The sequence below is a fragment of the Rhinolophus sinicus genome, chromosome 14 (genome assembly GCF_057876585.1).
Source record: "Rhinolophus sinicus isolate RSI-liver-muscle chromosome 14, RSI-T2T, whole genome shotgun sequence".
Taxonomy (NCBI): Eukaryota; Metazoa; Chordata; class Mammalia; order Chiroptera; family Rhinolophidae; genus Rhinolophus; species Rhinolophus sinicus.
In genome coordinates this window covers 37713006-37725393 of record NC_142514.1, presented here as the reverse complement: position 1 = coordinate 37725393, position 12388 = coordinate 37713006, and the positions used below count along the sequence as shown (strand labels likewise).

Below are 12388 nucleotides of genomic sequence, written 5' to 3'. Positions count from 1 at the left end.
TGCTCATTGACAATGCACCTGGTTACCCAAGAGTTCTGATGGAGATGTACAGTAAGATTGTTTTCATGACTTGTATTCTGACAGAACATCCATTCTGCAGCCCATGGATCAATTCTGACTTTCAAGTCTTTTTAAGAAATACATTCTGTAAGGCCATAGCTGCCACAGAGATTCCTCTGATGGATCTGGGCAAAGGAAATTGAAAACGCTCTGGAAAGGATTCACCATTCTAGATGCCATTAAGAACATTCACGATTCATGGGAAGAGGTGAAAATATCAACATTAACAGGAGTTTGGAAGAAGTTGCTTCCAACCCTCGTGGATCACTTTGAGGGGTTCAAGACTTCAGTGGAGGAAGTAACTGCAGATGTGGAAATAGCAAGAGACCTAGAATTAGAAGTACAACCTGAAGTTGTGATTGAATCACTGCAATCTTATGATAAAATTTTAACAGATAAGGAGTTGCTTCTTATGCATGAGCAAAAAAAGTGGTTTCTTGAGATGGAATCTACTCCTGGTGAAGATGCTGTAAAGACTGTTGAAATGACAACAAAGGATTTAGAATATTACATAAAATTATTTGATAAAGCAGTGACAGGGTTTGACAGAACTGACTCCAATTTTGAAAGATGTTCTGTGTGTAAAATGCTATCAAACAGCATCACATGACGCAAAGAAATCATTTGTGAAAGGAATAGTAAAGAGATGCAACAAACTTCATGTTGTCTTATTTAAAGACATTGCCACAGGCCCCCCGTCTTCAGCAACCACCAACCTGATCAGTCAGCAGCCATCAACATTGAGGCACAACCTTCCCCTAGCAAAAAGATTATGACTTGCTGAAGGCTCGAATTACAACATTTTTTTTAGCATAAAAGTATTTTTAAATTGAGGTATGTACATTCTTTTTTTTTTTTAGACAGAATGCTAATGCACACTTAACAGACTACAACATAGAGTATTTTAAATTAAGGTATATACATTTTTTTAGATATAATACTATTGCACACTTAATATACTACAGTAAGTGTAAACATGACTTTTATATGTACTAGGGAACCAAAAAATTCATTTGACTTGCTTTATTGTGATATTTTTATTGGGGTGGTCTAGAACAGAACGTGCAGTATCTCTGAGGTAAGCCTGTATTACATTCATTCCTATAACAAAAATGAAACTTGAAAACATTAAATGAAAGCAGCAGTCACAAAAGGCCACATATTATACGATTTATATGAAATGTCCAGAATAGGCAAATCCATAGAGACAAAGTAGATTAGTGGTTGCCAGAGCCAGCAAGGAAGGGGGCTAGGGAGTGACTGCTAATGGGTACGTGGTTTCTTTTTGAGGGATGAAAATGTTCTAAAATTGATTGGGGTGATGATTGCATAACTGTTATAAAAACAACTGTATTAGAAACAACTGAATGTACACTTAAAATGGGTGAATTGTGTGGCATGTGAATCATGTCTCCATAAAGCTGTCAAATTTAAAAAAAAATTTTTTTGTTATTCTTAGTGTTTAAGAAGAATATAGAATTCTACATTTTAATCACATCTCCATCCCAAAATCTCATGTTTCACCAGTTATCAGTTTGTTCTAATAGGAGACAATTGTGCAATGCACATAAGCACCAGCGAGTAAGGTTCATTTGCAATCAGCAACTCCCCTTGACCTCAGAGCAGGTACGTAGTCCTGGATTTCTGGATAAACAGAAATCCAGTCCAAAGAGCTGAACTGTGGGCCTCAATGAGTTAGATATGTTCTCCATTCTGAACTAAAAATTAAAGTTCATTTTTTCCAAAACCCTTGGTGATATTTATAATAAATAAAATCATTTTGAACCATTTAACCAGTGACAAAAACTAGAAAAACAGTAAAGAAAGGAAAACGCACAGGAAAATCAGAAGTCAACTGTTTATTGAGCAACTATAATGTGTGGCAGGTATTTTTTATTTGTTAATTTCCTAATCCCTGAAGTAAATATTTTCACTGTTTTCTAACTGAGGAGAAAGGTTAAGTTAACATGCCCAAAGCAGGTAATGTGATGGAAAAGCTGATGGGGTGCTCTTTCCACTGATCAACACTTCTTTTCTGATAATTCCAGTCTACAAAAAATTTAAAAAGACACTGCAGACAGATGACATTTAAGTAGTTTTATAATTTCTTCATTCTAACTGCTAACTGGTGGCTACCTAAGTATTGAGGCAGATATAAATCATGTAAGATTTTTGCATGTGGTCCTTAAATATCTCTTCTAAATGAAATTAAAATCATGTGTGTGTATCCACAGTGTCTCCTGAGAAGGCCTAGAAGTAATAAAAATGAACACTAAGATAGCAGCCACATTGTGGTTTCAAAATGCCATTCTTCACTAAAAGGAACCAGAGCTCCTTGGAGAAGTGGCTGATCTTAGGGTTGGGGCATGGAAAGTACAGGATGAGCCTGGAATATCTTCTTGAGCTAGAAAGTAAGTAACCACTAAAAAGAATCATCAGACAATACAGGAGTCGGCTAGAAGGGAGCCACTGTCCAAAGCAGGGACACTTTGAGTATCAAAAGAAATAATACTAATGAATTATAACCCACTGAATAAGAATTCATGAGTTCATATTGATATATTTATCAATAGATGAATATAGATAGAAATACATTTTTAAATGGTGCAGAAGAGAAACTCTCCCTTACAGCAGAATGCCACTTAATAAATATAAGGAATGATGACTTTAGAAAAAAAATCGTCAGTGGTTGTTAAAATGAATGGGTAATGGGTAAAAGTTTGATGAGAAACAGGATATTTATATAATCTCAAAGCATCTCATCACAAATTACTTACTAACTACAAAGGAACAAACAGTAAGTTTTCAGAGGAAAACACGGTATTAATAGACACCACCTTAACCAAGTGATCAAAGCTAAACATCACCACTATGGGACAACCAACACCAAGTGCTTGCAGATATGATGCGCTAAGGACACAACTGGTATTCAGAGGTATTCCTGCAAAACATGCATAATCTGAGTTTAATTATGAGGAAATGTCAGACAAATTCAAATTGAGGGATATTCTAGTCTTACAGAATGTACTTGTAGTCTTCAAAAAAGTCAAGGTCAAGAAATACAAAGAAAGGCTGAGGGATTGTTTCACATTAAAGGCAACTAAAGAGACATAGATAAATGCATTCAGGATCTTGGAATGGATCTGGACAAGGAGGAAATAAAGAAAGCTTACAGTATCTTTTATAAAGATATTATTGGGACAATTGTCGAACTATGAATATGTTCTTTGAATTAGGTAATAGTATTGTATAAATGTTAAATTTCCTGATTTTGTTAACTATACTGTGGTTAAGTAAGAGAATGTCCTTGTTTTTAGAAATGCACAGTGAAATATTTAGGGATAAAGGGGCATAATGTCTCCAATTTTCTCTCAAATATTTCAGAAAAATATGCATATATCTATAAATATATATAAAGAAAAAATAATTAAGCAAATGGGGCAAAATATAAACAATTAGTGAACATGAATACCAGGTATATGGGAGTTCTTCGTATTATTCTTAATTTTTTTCCTATATGTTTGAAGTTATGTCAAAAAAAGGGTTCTAATTAAAATGAAACTTAGAAAATGAAAAAAACTAATCACCTACAATCCCACCATTCCAACAAGTTTCCTATATTCATTTTTTCCATATTGCTTCTTCTTGTCCTTGTTTGTGAGCACACACACAGTTGCAATCATTACGTGGAGAAAATTTTTACTTCTAACTTTTAACTTCTCATATCACTTAGGCTTTTTACCTGCTGATTTAAACTTTCAAGCTAATTTAAATAATTTTCATTAAATAAAAAAACAGAGCAATCTAAATATGCCTCAACCAAGGAATGGATAAACTGTGGTATATCTATACAATGGAATACCAACTCAGCAATAAAAAGGGAACAAATTACTGATCCACACAATAACATAGATGAATCTCAAGTGCGATATGCTAGGTGAAAGAAAGGCCTTTTGATGCTATTCCCATGATATACTGGAAAGGGAAAACTATATGGGCAAAAACTAGATCAGTTGTTGCCAGGGGCTGCAGTGCAGTGAGGAAGGCTGGCTACAAAGATGAACAAGGAATTTTGAGGGGTGATGGAACTGTTCTGTATCTTGATTATGGTGGTAGTTACATGTCTGTGTATGTTTGTCAAAATGTGCAGAACTGTGCACTAAAAAGGGTGACTTCTACTGTATGTAAAATGTACCTTAATTTAAAAATCAAAAACACAAAGCAAAACAAAGTTGGGTTATAAAAATAAGTTTCATTTAACAGAGTACAGAATGCAAATCTATCCTCAGTCTGTATCATAAAAGCTCCCCACTTACATAAAACAAATAGGATGTTATAAAACAAAGTCAATACTCATATTCAAAACTAATCTAAATGAAAGAAAAGTTTGATTGTAAAATAAATGTAACTGATCATAGTACTTAAATATGACCTCTCCTCTTCATTTTCACAAGTCACTATTGCAGTACTAAACATTTTTAATCCACACAACTGCAACTGTCTCCTAAGGATTCTTGGCCTCTGGTCTCTCTACCATTCAATCAAAATAATGCCAGAATGATCTATCTAAAGGACAATACAATCACACAATCTTTTGTTAACACTCGTGTTCTGTAGGATAAGTTCCAAACTCCTGAGCACAGCATTTTAAGCATTTCAAAACCATGATCCAATCTACTGTTACAGCTGCATCTCCTGTCATCTACACACTACTGACTCTGCCCTCCTATCCAGGCACATACCAAAATAACCTACTCTCCACCCACACGGCACAACAATCACCAAACCTTGTATTTTCAAATATCTGTACAGGCCTGGAATGTCCCTCCTGTACCCTTCTGGCTGGGCAATGCTAGTCATTCCAGTTCAAATTTACCTTCTTCACAATAATTTCCTCTGGGCTTCTACAGCATTTTGAAAAAAGTAAGCTTGCCTTACCCATATACTCAGAGGATTATACTTGGGGACTTAAGCATGTAGCTGCTCCATCAAAGTTAGTTAAACGAGAAATTAAGCAAATCAGGTCACGTGCAATGGGCACCTTAAAATTACTTGGTTTACAACCAAACCACAACCTCATTTTAAAACTATATTTGCACCATCAGAGTTAGAATTGTCTTCCCAACTCTGGCCTCTGGAGTGAATTATGTTGTATTACTAAAACTATCACTAAAATATCTTTAATATTTCCAATCAATTTCTTATCATTAATATATCATCTGGATTTTTCATACTTATACCTTCCCAGAAACATCAACTATGGCTATTGTGAACAATTCTGTATCGCGATTATTTAGTCTCCTGAAAATAAAAGAACTATGAGAATTCCAGGTTTAAAATATAATTTATCACTTAAAATTCATAAACTTCTGAGAAAATTAGATAGCTACTTTAATATTCTGACTCTGGTAGCTCTTCATAGTTTGGCTTTTACCAAGGGTTTTCAACTCCAAATAGGAACTGGATGGAATTCCACAGGTCAGTACAGAACCAATGAATCACATTTAGGAAGAAACTTAAAATTCCTAGCTTAACATCTTTTTATTTAATTCAATAAACATTTACCCACTTTGAAAGATCTCCTCAGAGGGATGGGGAGAAGCTGGTTACAGTCTTAGGCCTCAAGGAGTTCATATAATAAAGGGAATAAAAACAAGCTAGATACACTACAACTAAACCAAAATTAAACAGGGACCCAAGAGGTACAAAATGCTGTGGATATTTAAAGGAAGATGGTACCTGAGATGAGCCTTTGAAGAAAGATAGAATTTACACAACAGAAATTATATTTCAGGCAGAGAAAGAAGAACGAAAGGACAGAGAACAGACTCCAGAGCTTCAAAACATAAAGATACAAAGGATTCTGTTAATGAAGTGTGTTGCATATCCTTTGTGGAACAAAAGTGTGAATAAATACCAAGAATTTCAGGAGAAAAAGGGAAGCCAATTAGTGTTGAAAGCTACAGCAGGGTTAAAGAGAGTAAGGGTGGAAAATAAAGACAAGGACATTTCACAATTTCATAATCAGACTACTGGTGGTGGCCTTACCTGACCTCAGTGGTGAAGTCAGAAACTAGACTGTAAGATATTTCAGCATGAAAAAAACAAAGATGGCTCAATATAAAAAGCGCATCATGAAGAAGAATTAAGTAAGGCAAGGAGATAGATTTTTTTAAAATACAGAAGACCTGCACATGCTTGCTGACAGAGACAAAAGAGCCAATGGAAAGGCAAAGATGGAAACATTCCAAAGCAAGAGGGTATACTTAGTTTTTGCAACAAAGTTATAGAAAGTTGTTGGAAAGCAAAGCCTGTAAAGAGGAAAGCTGGGCCTAGGAAAAGAAGAGGGACTTTTTCCGCTCTAGGAAGAAGCACTTCCCTGAGAGAAGAGCAAGTTAGTTGAGGGATCATTAAAGGCCTGGAAAAGAAAGTGCTTTAGAGATTTGAGGAGAACAGGCCCTTGACAAGGACAGGAAGAAAATCAGCAAGAGAAATAAAACGGATTCTAGCAGCAGTGAGGGCTTAGCTGGATTCAGAATAAATTTGCTGAAAGCCAATCAGTTGTTTGACTTCCTCCAAACAACCTCAGACGCCTCGGAGACTATGGGGAGAAAGCAAATTGTAGAAAAGGAAATAAAAAAGTGACTTCCTAAATTAAAATTACTCAAGTTGGCAGGGCTGAGACAAGCACCCTGCCAGCTCCGGCTTCTAGCTCAGCTCTTTTTTGACTGTGCCACCTACTTTTTGAACAAAATTTTCCTAAGGCTGATTAAGTTTAAAAGTTAATGGTCAGTGTTAAAGTTTTAAAGCCATGCTACTAAAGCACTGTAATGAGATACTTATTCTTTGAGTACTAAGGCAATAAAATTAGGACTTTTGACATGTAAAACGTCACCAGCTGTGAAAAGTCAGAAGGATTCATTGCCGGACAAAACACAGAATGCCCCTTACCTGGCAGCTTCGGGGAAACCCATCTTGTAGAGCGTGACAACTACAGCTCCTCCAAGGCCTAAATTATGCTGCAGAGCAACCTTTGCACCAGGAACTTGTCTTTTCCCGGCTTCCCCTCTCAGCTGCCAGCAGAGCTCGGCGCACTGAGCCAGACCTAACAAATCGAACACAGAGCAGTCAGAGTCTGTCGGTTTAGAAAGTTGCTCAACAGCTTTCTCAAGCCAGACAAGCGCTAACATTTAATTGTGACTTTTAATGAAAGCATTTAATTAAGCCGAGACAATGTTTGCTTAAATATAACTTTTCTTAAAATCACTGATGGCTTTGCACCTAGTTTTCTTCCCCTAAGTAATCTCTGTATTTAGACAATATCCAGGCTTAAGAAATTCTCTGCACTCTAAATTTATCCCACCTGTCTGTCGTTTTCTGGCCATTTGAAAGAGAAAACACTGACTAGACAGTTCTCTAGCCCAGAGAAACGGCATAAAAATAATTAAATTTTACCATTTTTATGTATCAAAAGAAAATCTAGGATTTCATTTTCCCTAAAAAATTTAGTTGGTATGGGGAATTTTCCCATTATTTTCCCTAAATAGTTCCCAATAAGAATGAACTGTTCTCCAAACCTGTACATAGCTATTCATAAGAATAACTGGATTGACAAGAATAGCTTTTATCCCCTGGAAAATAAAATCAAAGATTCTTAGAGCTGAACAAAACGTAACCATGTAAGCACTGAGAAACTGTAATAGTAAGTAATTTGTGAATGGTCACAAAGCAGGCTAATTCCAGAGTTGAGATTAGAACATGTGTCTTCTCTGATTTCCATTTGTTTATCTTTCTACCAGACCAGCTATTCAAGGATAGCTGAGTTAAGAATGTTCTATCAGGATAGACTGGTTTCCTCCTCCTGGAGGCAGAGCTTCAGGGGTGTACTTACAATGTCTGTTCTTCCACCCACACACCCAATCACACCTTCTGATTCCTGATACCTGTGACACTGTCCTATATAAACCTCACCCTCAAGAAATTTAAATGCCACTTCTCATTTCCAAACAGTTTCTATATATTTACAGAATATATATCTTAAACACTTTTAAAACAGGGAACTTGACACCCTGTAATAATTTTATGAATTATGAACATTTTGAATATTAATTAGGAAGGTCATAGTGAATGATTTTATAATATATCCAGACTTCGGGGCAATCAATTTTACTAGAAATCTGCCATATAAAAAGCTTAAATATTTAATAAATATGTAACACAAAAAGGATTCAAACTGGTCTTATATACACATGGGTGGAGAAATACTGCTAGTTTTCTTTACAAAAGAATAAATATAGTTTACAAATATTTGAGAAAATATTCAACCTCACTTTGATCAAATCAAACAGCAAGATACCATTTTTAATCAACCAAATTGTAAGGATGTTTACAAATGGGACTAATCAGAGCTGGGGAGACGATGGTAAAATAGCCACTTCCATAAGGTACTGGTGAAAGTTCTAACCAGTACAACATCTTTGAAAAGTAATGTATAAAAATTATTAAGTGCCTTTAAAATGCCTTGAAAACCATTCTATGGAAATAATCAAGTGCAGCGGTTTAGAACAGGCCTCCCAAAAGGTGCCACTTTGGCATGTGAACTATTTTGAACTGAAGACAATCAAGACCCTGCATGCTCATGAGAAACATTTACTTCTCCCTTAAAGATTTAAATTAGGGACCTTGCCCATAATAAAAGTTATCACCAAAACCAACTATTTTTTGACCTATCTACACATCAGGGCAAACTACTAATTACTGAACATCTGCTATTCTTATTGTCCTGCAATGACCTCTCTCCCCTCTGAAGGCCCAAGACACCTTACTCATCCTTAGCTCAGAATGTCATACATACCTCATTTTCCCTTTCTGTCTTTGAACCTCTCATGTATGTGAGGTCTCTGACTCTCTCATGTATGTGAAGCTCCCATGCATACATATGTAATTAAATTTGGTCATTTTCTCTTGTTAATGTGTTTCATAGATTTAATTATTAAATCTATATGTGGTACACTGAGATAAATCTCTACTCATGAACTGCCTAATTCACATATGGCAAAAAAAAAAAGGTGGAGAAGGAAATAAACATCCACATTATCAACTTATTTTCTTGTAATTTATTTGCTTTTGACAAAAAATGAGTATCTGTGGGAAAACAGTGATCGTTTGAGCTTTCTGGTTGTCTACCTTCAGAATAAACTGGTGTTTCTTATATTTCTAAAATCTAGATCTGTAAAGGGTAGAAGTCAAAAGTTGGCCTCAGAAATCCCTTGCAAAGAAGGCACGTCAGACAGTCATAAAAGCATAAACTATTTGAGCATATTTTTAAAAAAATGTTCCTTCCTTGGATAACTCCTGGCACTAAAATGAAAACCATGTTTTTCCTCTGCCTGGAAAAAAGAAACTATCAAACATGAATGTTATAAATTGTGGATGGGCATAGGAATGGGCATCCTGTCAAAGCAAGATATTCAAATAGCAACGCCTTTCTTATAGTCTCTTAAGAAGGGGAAAAAATGTTTTAAACCTCATTACATCATTTTACTACCATCTTGCTGCAAAAATTTCCTAACAAGATGGTCAATATTTTTATATAAAAACAATTAGCCTAGGACTCAGTTACATAGATAAATAGTCTGGTTGCTACTGAAAATAAACCATTCAAACATGTATCAAGGACTCCACTAAATACTAAATATTTAAATTCACAGTGTAATATACAGTGCTAATAAAGGTAAGTACTAAGTGCTGTGGAAGGAAAACCACAGAATGGAAACACTAACAAGGGTAACATCTTGAGATGTTACCTGAAGTCTTCCTTCTGCTTCCTCAAACCTATAACTCTTCCTATAACATTAAGACAGCCAAGTACAAAGAAGTCATAATTCAGCCTTAGTTTCAAATTAGACATCTAAAGGCCTTAGCATAAAATAACATAAAAAGGTATTCTATTATTGGAACCCAACTGTTTGAAAACAAAAAGGTTTGTTGAGTTTCAGAGGGCAAAAAGCTTTAATGGACTCAACATATAATGAAGGATGCGTATTTATGTAACAGCACTTTTTCCCTCCAATAGTTATAAAATTATCAACCTAGAATGCTACCAAATGTAAAATACCATTCAAAAAACAAAATATAAAGACATTTTCAGACATATGAAGTTGAATTTGTCACATACTGCAACATCCACACTGTAAGAAATGTTAAAGGAAGTCCTTTAGGCAGAAGAAAAATGATAGCAGATGGAAATACGGATTTACACAAAGGAATGAAGAGCACTGGAAGTGGTAATTACATGAGTGAATACATATGTCTATTTCTTATTGTTTAAATCTCTTTAAAAGATACTGATTGTTGAAACAACAATAATAATTTATTGTGGGGCTTTATAACATATGCAAAAAAAAACAACAAAAAAAAAAACTCACAACAGTATTATAAGACCCAACAGGAAAAATGAAGTATACTACTGTAAGGTTCTTTTACTATTAGTGAAGTGGTATAATATCATTTGAAGATAGACTATAATAAAAAATAAAGATAAAATGGAGTCATAAAATAAACCCAAAATGTGGTTTAAAAAAAAGAAAAAGGGGAATGAAGAGCAGCTGGGACAAAAAGAACACAAATAGCCACACAGATTCAAATATTACCATATTAATAATCACATCAAATGTAAATGGTCTAAATACCCCAATTAAAGGCAGAGATTGTCAGAGTGGAGAGAGAAAAAAGCAAGACCCAACTAAATGCTGCCAATGTACTCTAAGTACAAAGTCACAAACAGTGAAAAGTAAAAAGATGGGAAAAAGTGTGGCAATATGGCAGAATAGAAAAAAAAAAAAAAGATGGATAAAGATATACAATGTTAACACTAGTTAAAATCTGAGTGGCAATATTAAATCAGCCAAAGTAGATTTCAGAGCAAAGACTTGCCAGGGAAAGAAGGCTATTTCATATTGATAAAGGGGAGAATATAAAACTGTCTTTATTACAGTTTGATTGTCTATATAGAAAACCTGAAGGAGTTTTTAAAAAGCTGCTAGAATTAAGTGAGTTTTAGCAATGATGTAAGATGAATATTGAAAATTTTATTGTATTTTTACATACTAACAAGGACAAATTGAAATTGAAAAAATACCATTTACAGTAGCATCGAAACTATAAAATACTTAGGGATAAATCTGACAAAAGATGTGCAAGACCTGTACAGTGAGAACTATAATATATTCCTGAGAAAAGTTAAAGACCATATATATATGTATATATATACATATACACACACACACACATATATATACATATACACACATATACATACATACATATATACATATATACATATATATATATATATATATATATATATATATACGTCATATTTGTTCATGGGTCGGAAGACTCACTATTATTCAGCTGTCAATTCTCCCCCAAATTATATTCTGCCTTGTATTATAATTATTTGTGTTTTTACAATATCTGCCTCTTCTATGCCTCCTGAGGGCCATGATTCCTGAGGGCCTTGTGTATCATAGCCCTAGTTGCCAAACCTGGCTGTGCATGAGAAGCTCTTGGAGGACTTTTTAAAAACATAGATTATTAGGATCATCCAGACCTAGGAATCAGAATTTCCAAGGGTATTCCAAAGGCAGGAATGTATACGAGTATTTTAAAAGCTACAGGAGATTCTATATCAGTAAACCCCATATTTGAGAACCAGTTACCTACAGCACCTAATGATAAGGTGAACACGTAAGCATTTGTTGAACTTTCATGGACTGAAAAATGGAAGATCAGGACCTAAATTAGGTTGAAGCCATACTGGAAAGGCACTAAATGTCAGGCTGAATTGGTACAAAAGGCCAAACTAAATAACCAACTTCTAGCTTCAAAGCAACTATCCCTTAGGAGAAGCTTTATCTCAAAGGCACTTTCACGCCCTTTCAGCAGGTCACAGACATTAGTGTGCATTTTCAGAGACAGTTAAGAATATGCTAAAGTCAAATTTTGCTTATTCATTTTAATCACGTGTTCAGTAAGTGTTGGACAATATATGTGAAAGCCCTTTAAAACCTGCAATAAAATATGATGATATTATTTGGGCACTAATTTGTTTTTTATCATACGACCATTGCAAAGTAAAACAAAATCAAACTCGGATTTAATGTTTTCTTTCTGATTGGAAAATCTAACAGGAATTCATATTTTTAAACTGACAGTGAACAAAAGAATATTCAATTCAAATGCTTAAATTTATCTTCTATTATGGGTATTGCTATGGCAGCTAGCTTTTTTTCATGCAGATCTGAACAAGTTAAAATCAGAAACC

The 12388-nt window shown here is 34.7% G+C and overlaps 1 protein-coding gene across 2 annotated transcripts in view; it reads right to left on the bottom strand.

The window, feature by feature from the left end:
• SCP2 (sterol carrier protein 2) overlaps positions 1-12388 on the bottom strand; it is a 111533-nt gene that overhangs the window by 27461 nt on the left and 71684 nt on the right. For both annotated transcript variants that reach the window (XM_019742794.3, XM_088791148.1), the window contains exon 12: positions 7012-7165. In XM_019742794.3, coding sequence (XP_019598353.1) covers positions 7012-7165 — 154 coding nt within the window. The remainder of the gene's footprint in view (positions 1-7011; positions 7166-12388) is intronic.